This window comes from Gymnoscopelus microlampas (genome assembly GCF_963454915.1).
Source record: "Gymnoscopelus microlampas genome assembly, chromosome: 8".
NCBI classification, from domain to species: domain Eukaryota; kingdom Metazoa; phylum Chordata; class Actinopteri; order Myctophiformes; family Myctophidae; genus Gymnoscopelus; species Gymnoscopelus microlampas.
In genome coordinates this window covers 43121135-43140823 of record NC_139945.1, presented here as the reverse complement: position 1 = coordinate 43140823, position 19689 = coordinate 43121135, and the positions used below count along the sequence as shown (strand labels likewise).

At 42.5% G+C, this 19689-nt stretch overlaps 1 protein-coding gene across 7 annotated transcripts in view; it reads right to left on the bottom strand.

Moving 5' to 3' along the window:
- The window catches only part of synrg (synergin, gamma), a 42475-nt gene that overhangs the window by 5435 nt on the left and 17351 nt on the right, over positions 1-19689 (bottom strand). For 5 of the 7 annotated variants that reach the window (XM_084065227.1, XM_084065228.1, XM_084065231.1 and 2 more), the window contains 11 exons: positions 18984-19096; positions 18688-18750; positions 16423-17385; positions 7535-8071; positions 6344-6507; positions 6066-6119; positions 5601-5697; positions 5020-5168; positions 2805-2915; positions 2581-2619; positions 370-402 (listed from right to left, as the gene is read on the bottom strand). In XM_084065227.1, the coding sequence (XP_083921353.1) occupies positions 370-402; positions 2581-2619; positions 2805-2915; positions 5020-5168; positions 5601-5697; positions 6066-6119; positions 6344-6507; positions 7535-8071; positions 16423-17385; positions 18688-18750; positions 18984-19096 (2323 nt within the window). The remainder of the gene's footprint in view (positions 1-369; positions 403-2580; positions 2620-2804; positions 2916-5019; positions 5169-5600; positions 5698-6065; positions 6120-6343; positions 6508-7534; positions 8072-16422; positions 17386-18687; positions 18751-18983; positions 19097-19689) is intronic. The other 2 variants (XM_084065229.1, XM_084065230.1) reach the window with 2 other exon arrangements.

The following is a 19689-nucleotide window of genomic DNA, read 5'->3' as shown; positions in this document are numbered from 1 at the left end:
TATTATTTTTCTATAACTGCACAACAGATTGTTGATTATCCCTTACTTATCTACCTACTGTACCAGTTCAAGTTTGGCCTTTACAAATCTTTTAGACAGGTTGCTACCAGAACCTGCAGTGGAATGTGAATTTGGAATATTCATTCTGCCCAGATAGAACAAAGGCTTGAGTTACTAATTCACAATAACCTTTGCATCTGTCTACTCTACACTAAAGGTTGGGTTACAAAATAAAATTACAAAATATTTCTACCAGGACACTAGAAGACTGAAGAAGATTCATGTCTAATTAATGGAACAACTATAGTCTACTATAGTTCTCATTTTAAACTGCTTCAAAGGCGTTAAAAAGAAATAATGCATAATTACCCTTACCCTCCTGTCATTGTCTTTAGCCAGTGCCTGAAAGTAGCACAAGAGGTATCAGCATATTATGCATATTCCTGCACAAAGCCAACTGAATAGACTCAACTCAGTTGGCTTTATTCAATAGAGGATGAGGAGCAAGCTAAGAAACAGTTTGATAGTTGAGAAAGTTCATCCTTTTTCACAAAGTCCATGGGCAAGAGCGTGAAGGAAACCATTATGAGACTTCCTTTAAAATGTGAGAGCATGCTGTTAATAGAGATGGGCAACTTCACAGTAGATCTTCGGAATAAAACAGGTGGTGTATTAATGATCTAACATGTTTGTCTGCCAAGTTAAATATATTACTGTTAACACTGCTGGGATAGTTAAGAGAAAAGTCATTTAAAACTGAAAAAAACAATCTAACCCAGACTTTGGCATTAATATAAATAGCTACAACTGCTAAAATATTCTGTTGAAAAACCTTTCCGGTGCTCTTACTGTAATTACTCACCTTAGCATTTATCATTTAGCGCAGAGCCTCATTAGCCTAAAAGTACTTATTGGAACTGAATTGGAATGGGTTTTATCTTCAAGTAACAAACTGTGGGAAGATCTGCCTGCTGCCTGTTGCCCATCCCTGCCTCAAGATGCAAGAGCAGAACCACAGCCAGTCAGAATGGTACGTATGCCACCAACAACCACACCCAGACAACAGACTATGCGCTGATATCACAAACTTGTACCGTGCAACGTGGTGTACTGCCAATTCTTTCTGGACACAATCAAATCCGGAGTGTCAAACTCATAGTTAAACAAATTGACCCATAAGGGTACATTTTGCTGCGTGCGCTTCCTAAATACTTCCTACATCTTCCTAAACACAACTATATATTCATGAGCGTCTTTTGTACTTGAGAATACTGGCAAACCTCCATTGACCTTCTCTGCTGTATGGTTGGCTGCAAAACAAGACGCCATCCACTTTGCTGAAGGACAAGAGCATTATGAGTGCCGTCTGTGGGGAGTAAAGGCTGCCTTTTATTTCATTATTCTCAAAGGGAGTATGCCATTCTCCAAGGCATTTATGCTTTCCAGAGGCCTATGCCTCTGCCAAATTTGTAATTAAAAGGGGGCTTATTATGATGCCACAGGCACATAGGATGGAAAGATGACAGGAGAGAGAGAGAGAGAGAGAGATCTATTATCACCTGTTCTCCCAGCCTCTGACTAATGTGTAAGGCACATCTGCTGTAAGGCTCGTCTCGTCTGTCTCTCATTCAGGCATATCTTGCCTGGCTCATCCATCTGTCTGTCTACGGCTTGAACAGCAGAGTGAATGTTAAGACGCAATCAAAGCAACGGTATTGGCCTTTAAACCGCAGGGCCCAGGAACATGGTTTATTGTCCGCTCCAATAACACCGAGCTGCTATTAGCAGGGGGGGTTGACACATAGCAATTTTCCCGATATTATGCCCCAGTCACAGTTAATGATGAGGTGGAGGGCGATGAGAACAGAAACAGAAGTGAAATGTGAAGACAGGGATTGCTGTTAGCAAGACGTGGTGAGGTGAGTGGTTCCCAACAGACGGAGGCAACGGAAAGAGAAAGAAAGAGAGATGACGCTTTTTAACGACAGAAGACGTGGACCTCTCGGACCCTGAAGTGCCCTTCCCACAATGCAACAGCCCAGTGTGAGGGGCCAAAGTGACAGCTCCTCTCATCTTGCTCCCATCTGACAGTTAGATTTTTGGTCTCCCACTTCTTTGCTGTAATCTATCAGAACCATAGGAACTGTACCATTACAGTAGGAACTGTAACATTATAGGAGCTATACTGTTAAACAGTAGCAACTGTACTGTTACAAATACTGTAACATTATAGAGTAGGAACTGTAATGTTACAGGAACTGTACCATTATACAATAGGAACTGTGCAGTTACAGATACTGTACCATTATACAGTAGAAACTGTATTGTCACTAATGTAACAAAAAATATTTGGTGGACTGGCATGAGATTATGTTTGCCATCTCCCTCTCTGTCAAGACACAGTATTCTTCTTATTCTTCTTCTGAGTGGTGGAAGAGGAGCACTTGAAAGAAGTGAATCCTGTCACTTTGGCCCCCTGCCGTGACCATCTATAAGTGGAGAAATCCCCTCCCCCTCCCCCCAAGGCCCCCAGTGGGAAAGAGTAAAATGAGATTCAGTTGACAGGTCACTGTCTCCTACTCGTTTAAACAGACGTCCGATAGCGCTTTCTTCTTTGTTCTGCAAAATGTTTCAAAGCCAGAGAAAGGGTTACTTCTTATACACTGTGGCTGAAAAACAAAAACAACCCTCAATGGGCTGTTTTGTCTGTGTGTGTGTGTGTGTGTGTGTGTGTGTGTGTGTGTGTGTGTGTGTGTGTGTGTGTGTGTGTGTGTGGGGTCGTGCACAAGCATGTGTTTACAAACCTTGCTGCGAGAGTCGACATTGAGCAGGCACACCCCGCAAGCCAATTCCTTGGCATTCTTGATGCCAGGCCTCAGGATACAAGACGAGAAGTCTAGAGAGCTGTCCTCAGGCTAAACACACACACACACACACACACACACACACACGTCACGTTTTGCTGTAGGCAAATTGTAGTTATTACTATTCTTACAGTGGGAGAGGTGAGAACATGTTTCTTATAATAAACCTCTCTGAATATGTTCACCATTTCCAAGCATTACTGCTTTAACTTCAACTGTAATCTTAACTTCAACTGTAATCTACTTAAGATTCTACTTATATTGCTATATCATATACATATATATACACACACTAGGGGTGGGACGATATATCGATATATCTCGATACTTTCTCCCGCGATAAATAATCGATATTAATTTTTTTTAAATCGATATTTAAAAAAAAATATATATATACGTTTTTTTTTCTTTTTTTTTTTCTTTGTTTGTGATACGTTGTTTTTCCAACTCTGTATTTGTGTAATGATGATTTTTAACTGTTTGGTGCTATTTTATGTGTTTATGAATTGAATACAAGGACTATCGTGATATATCGTTGGTGAAATTTCTTGCAATATATAACGAATATCGTGATATCGCAATATATTGAATATCGTGATATATAATGTTATAGTGGGCCTAATATCGTGATATATATCGTATCGTGTAGGGATGGAGCTCGAAAACCGGGTCCATTATATACCCGGGCATGAATTTATCGAGACCCGGTTTTCGATAAGCTTTAGGCTTGTCGAGCCTGTTATCGAGTGTAGCGGCCCATGACGTCATGTCTAAACTTTCAAAACAAGAGGCGATCAAGAAATAAATCTAATCACCCACGCTGGCACAAACATGTTGGTCTAAAAGTGTATTGATAGCTGCAAGTTGTGCCAAACAGCGCTGTCCGTCCCTCAGTCTATCGTTGCCGAAAATGGCAGATCTACAAGCTCACAACGTGGTGCGAACAGACGCAGTGTGAGCTTGGAGATCGGCCATGTTTGGTGCATGACACCGTCGTACGATGAAGTATACGTTGCGCTTTTAAAGTGACAGTACACACATTAACCGTTTCTTCAATATTATTTTCCAAAAGTAAAAAGGTCACTTGCCTTCTGTCTGTTAGAAAAGTACTGTATTTGAATGCCCTAGTAAAATGTAGTGCACGTGATATATTTTGGTTAAAACAAAGAAAAAAGAATAGAAAAAATAACTATGCATTTTTTGTTTATAAAAAGTTGAAGAGACATGGAGATTTTATAGTAATTATTACAGTACTATTCATAATATAAAGCCATTTAACACTTATTGCACATTATATGAATGGTTGTTTTAATGATAGGCAAAAATATTTTTTACTTTTGTCATCTTCATTTAATTTTAGATAGTGGTCAGCCACAAACTCACTGTCACAACTGGCCAATAAAAAAAGATACCGGTTCTGTTCAGAATTTTTCGCCTCACGTCTTTTTTCTTAATAATAGAAAAAGATCGATAGTGGGCTCGATAAAAGCTCGGTTCGATAAGCAGGTTCGATAAGGTGCTCATTATCAATAAAAATTAACGAGCTCCATCCCTAGTATCGTGAGGTACCCATATCGTCCCACCCCTAATACACACACACACACATATATATCACATATATATATACAGTATAATTAAGGATTAAGTCAGTCACACTACTGTGTATATTGTCATGCCCTTTCTGTGCCCCTTTATACAGTGTCAGTATTATCTACAGGCATTTCAGAAGCAATAATCTTCTCACTGCCTGGCTATGGAGATCAACACAGTGCATCTACTCTCAGTTTGTGTTTGCACTGGGTGATAGATGTACACATCTATACAGCATCTGGTAACCCTGCTTTTGCAAATACTATCATACGGAAAGGCTGAAAGCTATTTAACGTTAACATTTTACAGTGTAATGTGCAACTTACTGATTGCGTACTTAATTATGAGCCCACATTGTCATGTATTCTGCATGCCGTGCATTTGTATTCTGTATTTCTACAACTAGTACATTGGGGGATGTAACCACATTTCATGGATGACTGAAAGGACAGCTGCATGTGTTCAATTCTGCATGGCCGTGTGGGCAGGTGGCTGCGTTACAATGAGAGATGTTTATAGCTCTGTGGATGGGCCTGTTTACGTGTGAGAGCAATGTCATTTTTACCGCCAGGTTGGACAGGGACATGAAGCCCATGAGGTTGTTCCACACGCGACTTATGTCTTTCAACAGCTGCTGGAGTTTCTCGGAGCATACAGCCGTGGCTTTGATGCCCAGCTCTACCCGCCTGGTTACACGATACACTTCCACCACACCTGCCCAGGGGGAAAAAACAAACAAGAAAGAAAGCATGCACCAAAATACATCCGTTAACAATTTGATCACTTTTTGGAGAGGGCACAGCAGGGAAAAGTAGGATTTATTTCTATAGAAAAATCCTAGCTTAAGCTTGAGTTTCTTTACCAGGTTTTCAATATGACATTCAAATGTTAAGTTGTCATCAATTACTGTGAGACTACTTCAAACTGATTTCCCTGTAAGGTTACAATCTCAGAAGGGGAAGCCGCTGCCTTCTTAGAATTGGAGAACAACATCCAATTTGCCAGTCTTTGTGGCATTGAGGAGAAGTTTCAAGCTAAGCAACTGTGATGGCAAGTGTGAGTTTTCTCTTGTTCCTAGCATCCTACAGATGGTATATAAGGCTGTGTTGTCTGCGGAGCTGTGCGTGTGGAGTGTGTGTCTCTCACCTAGCAGGTACTCCATGCCCTGAGCAGATTGGATGACCTCTGTGCAAACAGAGGAGCTGCTGATACCATTCAGGGTGTTGTTGGCTTTGGTGATGACCTTAACATCAATAGACAGATGGACACAGACACTGTCATGAGTAACGGATGATGATAATAATAATGATGGTACTACTACTAACAACAACAACAATAATCTTTAGAGCAATGAGTGGGACTGTTTTTTCAATCCTGAACTCACCCATTACCACACAATGTCTTACCACTCCCGCTCGTGACACTGGTATGTGGTATCTACTGAAATCTATCTGCTCCCATCCCACAAAACATTAACTGGTAATCTTAGCCTGCTTGCCATTAAGAGTGACGCAACTCTGTTGCAGTTCTCTAGCACGTCACTGAAATGAAGACCTGAACTGAACCCTCAACACGGGTAGAAAGAAACACCGGTAGCAAACAGAAACACACCTCGAGAGCACTCTCCAGACACCTCTGCCACTCGTATGCATAGCGTTCACTCTCCTGAAACAACAGCAGGTCAGACAAGTCATTCAAGTGAACACAAAATCTGAAGTTAACTCGTTCAACGTGTGAGCGGAATTATGAATCTTCTGTCATCTACAGCCATTGGAGCACACCGACATCATTGTCACCGGTGCCCATGTGCAGAACATCTGGTGGCTAATGGCAATTACAGTAATAACAGGTGGTGCAGTTAAGCATGGCTGTGATGGAGCCCGCCTCACCTCCACCTCTCCGGTCAGATCCTTGTACTTGTCTCTGATTACGGGCAAGGCAGGCTTCTCGCTCAGGGTGTTGGAGCGGTCTCTAAACGGCTGCTCTGGGGCCGGAGATGGGGGCGAGCGTCCAATCTCCTTCTCCCCCAGACTGTGGCTGCGCTTGTGGGAGCCTGAGACCAGGACAAAGGGGTGGGGGGTTAGCGGGGTAACAAGAATCACACACACACACATTAATGGCCATTTCTATGAGCCTATAATGGCAACTCATTTCAGATATGCACCTGTTGGCTTCCCATCATGTAGCTGCTGCCCTCCCCCCAACCACACCAACCATTCTGTGGTGACTAATTCCTCACAGACAAGGACAGTGGAGTGCTTAATTTACAACAAACAATAATTATGTAAAAATAAAATGCCACAGCATCGCTGGTATGAATAATTCATGAGAGGAATTGTACACACAGGTAAACAGCGGTTGTGGCTCCATAGTAACGCACACACACACACACACAAGATAATTCTGGTGGGGCTAGCAGTGTGTGTGTCTGTGTGCTGTACAGAGTCGGGTAATATTCCCCATATGACACATGCACAGTGGTGTTTTGGTCGCTGCACGGAACACCACAACGTTTGGCCAGTATTTTTTCACACGCGTGCACTGGGGGGGGGGGGAATCACCATTACACCACCGGACATGCATCATCAACCCCACACAGCATGACAGCCCTAATTGGTTGTGTGTGGGGGGGCACAACCCCAGTCTGATCAGATTACAAACCCAATGGGAAGAGAGGGAACACAGAACAGCCCTGGCTCTCATGCTCACAAATTATACCCAGTGCAAAATTAGCTTTTATCACATTGGAGGAAATGCTAATAAATTATGCGAAACATAATGCCAGCGAATGTCAGCTAAAGAAATTCCATCCTTTAAGTGGATGCAGTTAATTTGGGCTCATGTACTGGTTGGCCTGTGCTAATCCATCTCAGCAGTCTGCCCTGCGGAGTGCGGAGCATGACTGTAACCACAACACTGCCATCTACTGTCGGACAGTCTAACTGCAAATCTCACAGAAGACTGAATACCCCATCTGAACCCCATCTGAATACCCCATCTGAACCCCATCTGAATACCCCATCTGACTCTGTAATTGAAGAAAAGAAAAAGCATGTTACCTGACATTTTGACTGACTCACCCTGAACAGACAAGTCAAATGTTGCCATTTCACTCTTTATCATTTCCTCGCTAGACTTGACCTTGGCCTGACAGCTGGCCTTGAGGAAGTCGGATTTGCCAAACTTTGCCTTATCCCCATGGAAGGCCCCAAACTCATCATCGCCCTGATTGCCCTCGGAGCCGGCATCCAGGGCAGCAGCTGGCGAGTCCGACTTCTCAGAGACCGTGCTCGCAAAGTCTCCAAAGTCATCGTTGTTGTCATCAGCCATGCCTGGCTCGCCGGAGCCAAAGTCAGCAAAGGCTTCAAACTTGTCATCTGTCGACAAACTGTCCTCTGTGGGGAAGGCCGCAGTTTGGGTGCTGGTGATATTCTCTGTGCTGCCAAAAGATGGTTCCTTCCCGTGACCGGGGACTAAAGACGAGAGACTGGCCCCTTCTAGGCCCTGTGGCTTCCTGGCTTCATAAGGCAGACATTCCTCTCTGTCTCGCCAGTCATAACTGGCCAGGTTGCTGATGGCTGATGTTCCAAAGGGGTCAAATTTCATGTCGTCTCCTTCTGCAATGACAACACAAACATAGCAGTGGCTCCCAGGTATAGCAGAAGTTCTGAAATGATGGGTGCTGTAAAAGTATGTTGTTTTACGTAAAATGTCTACAGCGCATGATCAGGCCTGTATGTCAAAGGAGGATAACGTCTAAAATAGTAGAAAGAAAGTTCACGTTAAGCCTGGCTGATATGACTTAAAGGACGACTTCACCCATTGGTCCTCACTAATGCTCATGATAAAATGGTACAAAAACAATTCTACTGGGTCTGTGTCTCAGAGGAGGGCTGTGGACAGTTCAGTAACCTGCCTACCAATGACATCATCGTTGGGCAGTTTTTTTTCCAAACAAGATTTCAACATTTTTATTTTTATCAACGCGGGACCAATTACTTCCATTATAGCACACTAACTTTCCAGAAATAGAAAGCCTGCAGTTCTATTAGCTTGGATTCCCCATCGATGATGTCACTGGTAGGCAGGTTTCTGAACTTTCCACAGCCCTCCTCTGAGACACAGACCCAGTAGACAAAAATGGTACCATATTATCATGAGCATTTGTGAGGAACAGTAATATGAAGATAGGTTGAAAATGGGTGAAGTCGTCCTTTAAAATCAACATCACTATTATTTCAAACTTTTGCCTCACTTACGATTAATGAAGGATTATTTCTTTATAAAAAGTGAAAATAGCGGATCTACAATCTGACAACTTGTTGCGATGTGACACGTTGTCAGCTTAATACAGTACTGTGGTTAATCAGACAGAAAATCTGATTCTGAATCTATTTAGCGGTGCCAACCGCTCTACGTTTGACTCTGTCTGCGCGTCCGTTTGTTTGAGCACGGGCCGTTTGTTTGAGCACGGGATGAGCACGGCAAAGAAGCAAACAGCTATAACTTCAGTTTGCAGCATGCCACCAAGTCCAAATTTGGTATGTGTACTTAGACCACCAATAGGGACGAGCATGAATTGATGACGTTATCAAAGAGGGGTCCAGGGACCCCCAGCGCCCGTATGAGCACGGGATTTTAAACAGCTATAACTCCAGTTTGCAGCATGCCACCAAGTCCACATTTGGTATGTGGACTTAGACCACCAATAGGGACCAGCATGAATTGCTGAAGGCCCGCCCCCTCTGTCTTCCCATTGGCTGGCCTTCAAACAGCCATAACTCAAGTTCGCAGCATGCTATGGAGTACAAATTTTGTACATGGACTAAAGCCAGCAATAGGGACTAACTGTCATTACTTAAGCCCCGCCCCCTCTGTCTGCCCATTGGCTGGGCTTTAAACAGCCATCATTCCAGTTTGCAGCATGCTACCAAGTACAAATTTGGTAAGTGGACTCAGACCACCAATAGGGACGAACTGAAATGAGTTAAGGCCCGCCCCGAAGGCACCGCTTCCTTCACACAGGGTGTGATTTTTTTGTATTGATTCGTTGATATAAGAAATAAAAACTAAATACTACAAGAAAAAACCCTGCTTCTCGATTAATCGAATGCCGGTTAATTGCTCTAAATAACTAATTAATTGCCCAGCCATAGTTCACGGTCAAACAGCTAAATGTTGTAAACCTACAATACATTGTACTGTGTGTTCCATGCCTCCAAGTCTCAAAACACAGTCAGGTCAGGTAAACTGTATTTAACCTAATTTATACATCGTACGACCGTGTTGTTTACAGCAAGGGTTCCCAAACTTTTCAGGCCAGGACCCCGGTTCAAGTTATCATACTTGAACCTGTTTAAGTAATCATACATGATCTGGGGACCCCCCCACCCTGACAAGCACTTGGAATTGTAGGCATTACATTTAGTTTGACTCGGTTCCACAGATAAATATTGTGAAAATAGCCGAAGTACAAGCTCATGTGAGCTTGTAGATCGGCTATTTTCACAACGTTTACTTTAGAAATGTGCAGATACCCTGTATACACTTATAGTGTATGTTGGTTTGTTTACTGTTGAGTGAGAAAACGATGTTGCACATTAAGCTAATCATCTGGGGGACCCCCCAAAATAATTTGGGGACCCCCCTGAGGGTCCCGACTCCCAGTTTGGAAACCACTGGTTTACAGAACAATTTGTCCAGTGTCACAGTCAATTAACAGAACAACTCCCGCACACACAAACACACCCACATCCCACACACTTTGAGCTACAAGGCCTGACTGGTGGTCACAACAAATCCCCCCTCCAAACTATCGATAACACTGGCTATCTCCATTCTGAAAGCCTTTAGCTATTTGTAACTGGTAATGTTGCATACTCTCTTACAGGCATAAAAAGTCATTCCTGACTCTTTTCAGTTCGTTATCCAATGACAGAGAAAAGCGTTCTCATGAGCCCTGCTCTCTCTGTGGGGTGTGATGAAGGATGTTCCTGCCAAGTGTGCCACTGAGCTGCATCAGGCACCGGCACCAAAACACTGTAGCACATCTTTCCACTAATGTGGAAAGACAGGTTTGCTAATACAGATGAGAGCAGAATCAAATCGAATGCAACTTAAGGGGGTTTTAATGGCATGTTGCCATGGCAACGACGGTACAAGGAGCTGTTTTGCTGCCAGATCTGTGTTTCCTGAACTGTGCCATGCACAAGCAACACAGTTTGGGATGGATTTATGGCATTATTTTATAACTAATGGTAACTCACAAACGTGCAAATCTGGTATGTGTTTTGTCTGTGTTCACACTCAAATCTCCTCAACTCTTCCCTTTTTGATGTGCACACACACACACACACACACACACGCCTTGTTGAACCCTACTTAGATTGCTTGACTTGCTTGGATATAAAAAGCAATTTGTGAAATTGACAAGGATCCAGTGCTATGAGCCGTGTGTAACTACATTATTATTATTTCACCTCTCAAGAGTTAGGAAAGGAAAAATAAGACGGTACGCATTTCAGCAATACCAATAGTAATATTTATTACGACAACAGGAGTAAAGAGAGAAAGAGAGATAGATCACAAAATACTGGGAAAGAGGTCTATCATTACAAGAGGTTTGTCAAACTAACTAACACTTGTAAAATTAGATTTCAATCATTTGGAGTACAAGGGCATGCAGTCAGAAAAAAAGGAAGAAAACAAACAGCAAGAAGGTAAAAGAAAGATAATCCCAGAATATAGAAGCAGAAACCAATTTGAGAAGGCACATTCACAGACTAAAATCAGTTACTTCTGGGGAGATGACACACTGTTTTACTACTAAAGCAACAGGTTATCGGGAAGAGAACTGAGTACAGAACACTTGAAAAGCAATGTGGGAAAGGAGAATTTAAAGATTTCAAGGCAGGATGCATTAACCCTTTGAGGACCTGAAAGCTTCCCGGCAACATTTTCTGACCAGGAGCATAAAGATGGCCCAGTGTAGAGTGTTATAATACTATAGTATACGACTACACCATGGATAGGACCTCTTTGTTGGGCCCACAGCCATTAGTGTACATTCTGTTTACAATGTTTGTTTTTGAGAAGCGATTACAAGAAGCCAGAAATATTCATGTAAACATATTGAATCAAGTGAACTTGCTCAAGCACTCAAAGGGTTACAGGAAACAAAGAATAACTATCCTTACACCTGACAACTTGAAGAGGGCTTTGAATGGATCCAATCACAGATGCTAAAATACCTTTAAAGAGACAGTATCCTTTTTTCTCTTGCTACAGTGATTGTTTGTCATAGCAGGCTAATGTGCACAAACTCGTATGAACCCCCAAAGAAAAGCACATTAGTATTACTCAAGACAACATGTTGTAATCCTAAATCTTAACCTAAAATACTTTATTGAATATCTTAATAAATAGGCTACATTTAATTTACACAGCTGACACATCAAAACAAGATATGGGAATCTATCTAGTTTCAAAATAAGACTTCATATTCCTGTAATAAAAATACACTATTAAATCTGTATGTATACATTTTTTTCTTAGATAAAAACAACTTGCAAGACTTATGCATAAAATGTCATCCTATAATATGTTCTTGTCAATTTCACAAATTGAAAAGGCAGGCACACTGCAGCAAAACGCAAGGCAGGAAGGGTAATAGTAGATTCATTGTGTTCTCAGAGAGCCTGGTCTTGGACCCACACACATGATTAACTCATGCTGGGATACCACAGATAAATAAGACGTCTTCCTTTTGTGCTCCTGGCCCAAAGGGAATCTCTGAAATGAGATACTGTCTCTTTAAGATTAGCCTACATGACCTGGAACATGACCAGGTGCTCAGATTGCTCGTCCTGTTCCAGCATTTTGAAAAGGTGAGTCCTGGAGCTCTCCGAGACCAACAATACTGGATGGGTTGGAGGACAATGAAGGAGCAGTGTTTAACTGGAGCCAAGAGGCTTCCTTGGAATGTCCTGATGCTAAAGTCTGATTCATACTTCATCACATGACGCTCAGTGAAAGATTTAGAGATTTCCAACTAAAAACCTTTAAGAAAAATATGTTTTTTTATTGAGCTACACAGTCGTGGGACGAAGTATAAATTAACGTGGCTCTGTCTTTGTCAAGCGGTCTGTTTTGCTGCAGCTTCAAGGGGCTTTTCAAACTCAGACTCACTACAGAGAAGCCCATTTCAGTTAAACAAAACCCATTTTCCATTGGATAGAAACGGAATGAAACAAGTTATTGGGGTGTTTACATTTAGAATTTCTTTGATACAAGAAAAGCAATGATCAATGCCTAGAGATGCCATGAGTTAATCAATGATGCATTCCTAGAGATGAGTCATGACATGAGATTTTGGTTTGACTTGTGTTTTGATATGTTGAAATGCTTTAGAAATAGCTGCTCCGTGCAGACAGACAATCAAGTGCACAAGTCTTGACAGAAAAAGAACATGTGCGCTGTGCTCTCACATTTAACCACATTCTTCCTGCCGTTCCTATTTTGGGCATGTTATTATAAGAGACATTTTTCTAAAACTTTCAGAAATGGCCAATCTACAAGCTTACAACATGTCGCATCTGGGCAGATTGTGAACTTGTAGATCAGGTATTTTTTAAAGTTTTTGAAAAGAGCTGAAGTGGTTAAGGAGTAAGGAATGGCCTTGGACATTATGGAACATGAGAAATTATATAGAGGGTAAAATACTTGGTGAATAAATTATGAAGACTGGAGTGGAGATGAAGGAGTGACGATATGGAAAATGCCTCGATATATGAAGGCATATTTTGAAGTTTCCCAGCAGCATTGTCCACATTTTGTGGTTGAGTTTGGGTAAAAGGAAAAAGAAGCTATTAACTAAAAGCTATTAACTACTAAACCCCTAACCATCTCATTATTCGTGGACCATTATGTGCTTGAATCAATAATACTGTAACTGTATAGTTAGTTACTCTGAAAAAAATGCATTAGGGAAATTAAAGGAGTAGCACGTTATTTTCAGTTGTTAAAAATAGGTTTAAATGGCTCTATATTTTAATAGTAATCATTGCCATAGTGTTTGTTCAGTAACAGGGCTCTCCCTCTCCCTGCAGCTCTTTAGTAAATAGAAAATGCATGTAAACTGGAACAGTATAAAATTGTAGCTGATAAATGGGTTCTCTCTCCAGTTTGGATGAAACTGGCAACCCACCTGGAAATGTATTTTCTGTTTACTAAAGAGCTGGAGAGACAGGGCGACCCCTGTTCCTGAGCAAACACACTATAACTTACTATCAGAATATAGAGCTATTTTTAATAGGGGTGTGCCGATACACTAATTTCACCAAACGATACGATACGATATTTGGCTCACAACTTCGATACGATACGCACTTTTTTTTATTATGAAAATATATGGGGGAGAAAAAAATGAAATGCAAACAAATTTTCAGCTACAATAGCCGTTTTGAATCCAAATAGGGCAATAGTGTGACACCTGACCCGAAAAAAAAAACAACATGTTGTCACCCTTTTCACCTCGGGGCTGTTTGCATGCCTGATTATAATGATTGTAAAAAATCAAAACGATATTTTTTTCCCCCAAAACGATACATATCGTCACGAAAACGTATCGCGATATATCGTGGGACGATATATCGGCATACCCCTAATTTTTAACCAAAAAAATATCACTTACTCTACCTTTAAGCATGTCATTGTTTTATCTTGCAAAAACCTACTGTATACTACACTGGTCCATTTTAAAGAGCTTGTTTCCCGTCTCCCACTAATAACATCCTGTTTTCACTGCTCATCTTCTCTGAAAGCCAAGTGGCAAAATGTTTGTTCAATTTAGTCACTACAACTACTACTTGTTTTTGTACTAAGAATAGGACAATTATAAGCAAAAGCCATGCCAGCGTAATACCTTCCCCTCATGTCCCAATCCCTTCACATTTTAATCATTCCAAAGAAGAATTTCAAAATAAATTATAGTGTCACCAAGTTCGTTCAAACGTTCTCAAGTAGCCATTAGCCAACATTTTAAGATAAAATGTTATAATAGTATCATTTTATAAATGAATGAGGTTGAATGTCTGAGCATGTTTCTCCCCACGTATTCAGTAGTTATTTCGCTTTTTGGCCTCATATTCTACCATTTAATCCCTTTATCCATCTTTGAACATTTTATAAATGGCTTGTTACCAACATGTAGGCCTAACTAGATTCACCAGTAAGTGGTGGTCAGTAATTACAAGGGTGTTCAGGTGGTAAAAGTCAACAAAACTGGTACTCGTCTTTACCGATGAGTGCTGGCCCAATTCAAGCATATCTGTAAAAAGTTATTCATGAATAGACGCATTTGACATAGTTGAAAAAACAAACAAACAAAAAACACAACCCCCCGCTCAACCAGCGGACTTCAGTGTGGCAGCCAGTTGACTAGAGGCCGTGCAAAATAGTTTTTTTGGACAAAAAAGTGTCAAATAATATCTTCATTCATGTCTAATAATATATGTCTCACCTGAAAGGAGAATTAGTGCCTCTTACTGCTTATGTCCATGAATCAACTCCTAACATTTGTAGAAAAGTAGTGGATGAAAACGCGCCTGATTCTTATAAACTGTATACATATATTTTTTTCTTATTTGTGTGAAATTTCAGAGTTTACATAAAATTTGGTTGGCAATTTATGGAAACACGGCTGCTGTTAGTGTAGTCTTGCCAAGCCAGACTGTTGCCTCCCACAATTTTCAAATGCTTCCGTGATGGAGTCTGGAGAACGGAAGCTCTGAAAATGATAAAGCGATAAAGCTGATGTGAATCCTCCTCCCCACTTCCATTTTGTTTTTACAGCCGCACAAATGCATCCTAATATAAATCAAAATCATCTAAGCATATATAGCTTGCTGCTTAACAGAAATGGAAATGAAAAAATAAGATGTAAAGATTGTAAAGATGTTAAAATATATTTTCGTGAACGGAAATGACAGCTTTCTGCCTCGGATTTCGGGAAGTGTATTTCCAGACTCTATATAGCATTCGGAGATTGTGGAATAGTTGTCTGGCTACGCGAGACTACCGTTAGTGTGACTCCAGAGATCATCGCCACAAAAAACTACTGCATTCACTCTGGTACTCAGACGTTCCGTATCACACAACAGAACACACATTGACACCACAAGGCAGCACAATCAGAACAAAAGATTCACAGTAAAATCCACAGTGTTCATTTATCCATTTAAATGAACACTGAGGATTGTACCGTGTACAACGAGGGGAGGAGCCATACCTGCTAGCACAGCACAGACAGGAGGACAACAGGGGTCTTGCTGTCAGAGCCAACCACACAGCATGCAGGACCACGCAAATGAGCTACGACCACCCTAATGAATAAAGTGTTATCTACCAGTATTCTACCTCATCACATCCACACCCATCCACTCATCAACTTTGAATACACCGAGGTATAGGGGCCAGGACCTGTCCTTTCTGTGTGCGATGACATCCTGAGTGTTCATTTAACTCTGGGAGTGTACAAATGGATAAATTCACACTGAGGATTTTACTGTGCGCAAGCTGGTATTCCACTTTCTCGCATCAATTATGTGGAAGGAAGGATGGAAGTGAAGGGAAGAAGGCTGGAAGAAAGCGGGAGGGGAAGATGGAAGAAAGGAAGGTAGAGAAGAGTGGTAAACAGCCAGATAAACAAATATGTTGAGATGAATGCTGATGAAATGTAGAATGAGAGATATGAAGGTTCTAATGAAATGTGCTATTTAGTGCTATGGTGTTTTGGGTGTTTGAGCAGGACTCAGTTGTGATCTGGACCTCACTACTTGCCCTTTGACCCCTGGATTAGTGGGCACAACAGGGCTGGGGGGTGACTGAGTAGACCACTGACGGGCCCTGGGACTGGTTGGGTGTGTGACTGCATGGGGGCCTCACCAGAGCAAACGCACTAGTTCCTCACCTGCAGCAGGGGGCTGGTGGGCCGAGAGGCCCGGCAGGTCCAGAGAGCTGTCTGACATCACGTGCTTCAGGTCTCCGCCCATGTCTGACAGCTTCATGTCCAGCTGCACTGACAGAGCGTCCTCAGAGTCCTCTTTCCCTACGCTGCTGCCCCCGATGGATGGGAGGTCTAAGGACTTGACGGAGGCAGAGTCCTCCTTGGCCTGTTTGAACGCGGCCACCTTGTCCACTAGGCTCTTTTCTGAGGCTCCCAGCGCCGTGCAAAACTTCGAGGACTGAAAGTCGGCAAAGTCATCCGTGTCACTCTTGAGGGAGGAGAAGGAGCCACCGCCGCTCTCCTTGGTGTCGTCGTAGGCCAAGCCGCCTTCCAGGGACAGCTGTTTAAACACATCATACTTGTCCGCACCCTGCGGTGGACGCTGCAGAGAAGGGGGCTCCCCTCGGCTCCCCGCACTCCCCTCGCCTTTGGGTTCTCCGCCAGAGCTGCCAAACGCCATGAAGTCTGCGAAGTCGTCCTGAGGCACCGCTACAACCCCTCCCACCGAGGAGCCTGCCGCCGCCGCCGCCTCGGAGGAGGAGCCGAACAGAGCAAAGTCACCGAAATCATCTGCCCCTCCCCCGGGGGGCTTGGCTCCCCCTGGTAGGAGCACTAAAGAGGGGGGCACAGGTACAGATGGGAGGGTGCTGGGTTTGGCCTCGTTGGGGGCAGGGGTGGAGGGAGCCAGGGAGGAGAAAAGATCCATGTCTGCCATGTTAAGAGGGTTTTTAGGATGAGATAGAGAGGCTGCTGGCTGTTGCTCTGGTAGTTGCTGTAGAGACTGAGAGTTAGGGAAAGCAGAAGGGAAGGCAGGCTGGAAGATCTTGGTCGGGTCTGGATGGTCTAGTGGAGAGATGCTGTCGGCCGTTTTAAAGTCTGTGAAGCCATCATCAACACTGACAGACTTGAAATCGGCGAATCCTTCCCCTGCAAGTGAAATAGAACAATTGAAGAGTGTTGGAAAAATAAATAATCCTACATAGCAATTAGATAGAAAGGACCTCAACAAGAAATGGCTTCTGCCATCCCCATCTCCCAGGTTTTTCTAATTTCACAGTCCTACAATATTGGAGAGGGAGATGAATTAGTTGTGCCTCTGTCACAGTCAGAATGCATGTGTTGAATTTCTCATCATCGGGTGAACTGTGCTGCTGCTGGGAGCCCGAGAGTCCAGTGAACAGCACACATCACTGCACAAACAAAGCTATGTCGTCGAAAGAGAGCACACATCCTCACCACCATGCACTGAGCTATCAGTTTCAAACCAACACAGAAAAGGATTAAGCCATACTTAATCACTTGAGAGAACACCTTACTTTTTACACAACCTTCCAGCAAAAAGCAGTGCAATCATTTCTATTAACAGATTCTTTTTTCCTTTGTTTTCTTTCACATCAAACAACGCTATTTCTGAAACACAAAAGAGACTAAATCAAACAGAGGGAAATTTTCAATTTGTCTTGCAGTACAGCGACTATTAAGAGGCTGACATAGAATATAGACATGAGCTAAAATAGGGAATCTGTTCGCACTGCTCCTGTCGGGGTAGGAAAAGAGGAAACAAATGGCCCCATTATGGAGATGGAGCCTGATAACATAAAGGAGAGGTCACTGCAAGCAGGACTTACTGGTGTGGTGAGGGTTGTCCCCATCGGAAACTGTTCTAGTGAAACAGTGCAGGAAACATACCTACATCAATACTGTGTGTGCATGGAAACCAAAGAACACTTTTTCCTACATAAATACAGAAAAAGTGACATTATTGCACAGTGTTGCATTTACCTTCACTCAAAAACCACACCCTACTATAACTGCCTGATTCTGAGCTTCCATGCTGTAGAGTATGGGTTTTAATTCAGGCAACATTGCGTTAATTTCACTCCGCTCTCCGTCCTTTATCACTGGTTTATCTCTAAGGCAACTGTGACTTTGTTCTTGAAGGACTTTTCCCTCCTCTCGCCATCTGTTGCTTACAGGGACCATTTCAGAGCCCACCACGGCCTTTGTAATTTCGCCAAGAGGCTGATGGGATTTGCAAAGGAACTGAGATGTAGGAAAATGTATTTTATGTGTGTGTGTGTGTGTGTGTGTGTGTGTGTGTGTGTGTGTGTGTGTGTGTGTGTGTGTGTGTGTGTGTGTGTGTGTGTGTGTGTGTGTGTGTGTGTGTGTCAGTCAGTGTGACAGACGGATCATATTCAGTATCAGGAAGGAACGAGGAGTATTTCTTACCAACTGGTTTCCTGTCAGCAGGTTGTTCAAGCTGTCTGAAGACACTATACTTGTCTCCCGAATCTACAACAAAGCAAGGAAACCTAATGGGTTAGGATTGAGCAACACAAAATGATCGACATACTGTATGACAGACAAGAAAACATTTACCCAATTTATTATTGGGTAGAAAGAGTGAATATGTCTGTATCTTAATATTGAGGAGGCACACTCATTTGCTCACACTACAGTATGTTGGTAAACAATTGGTAAACTAGTAGTAATAGCAGCAACAGTAGTAGTAATAGTAATAATACCTGAGGCGGTGGGCACTGGCTCTGCAGGTTGCTCTACAGACAGCTGCTTGAAGACGGCGTACTTATCAGAGGACGAAGTGGACCCAGATACAGGCGTCAGCATGGCCGGAGCACTGCACACACATAATGTCAATGGTCAGTCAGCAGCAGGGAGGACAGGGGAGGTCAATACTTGTTCTCTGTTTAATCCCTTATAAGCTCCCTGAGCAGACACAATGAGCTACAAAAGTGTTTTGGTAGCAACAGCTTTTTGTTAAGGCCTTTATTCTCAATGCTTTACCTCCCTTTCTATCTGGCCCAACCAGTGCAATATCCATAAAGCCAAAGCCCTGAAATGTGTTTGTTGCCTAAAAATATGCTATACGTTTACACAAATACCTAGTTACCCAGGTTACTGTATAGTGTGTATACTATCATACGTCTCTTACTCTGTATCTGTACTTTAATTGCTGTACTGCCTCTGGTGACTGAATTCCCCCCACGGGATCAATAAAGGTCTGTCTACATGCGCCAAGTTGGAAGTTGATCGGTCGGACGGTTCTCAAGACACAGACAGATGCGCTCACACAAACCTCAGTACTTTGCCAGTGTCAACTTTCTCTTTCATCTAAGACAGATTAACCTATTGCCACCCTGTCTTGTATGTTTTGGAGATCCAAAACTGTAGAACATTAATGGGAAAATAACTGATGGATTGTTAAGGATC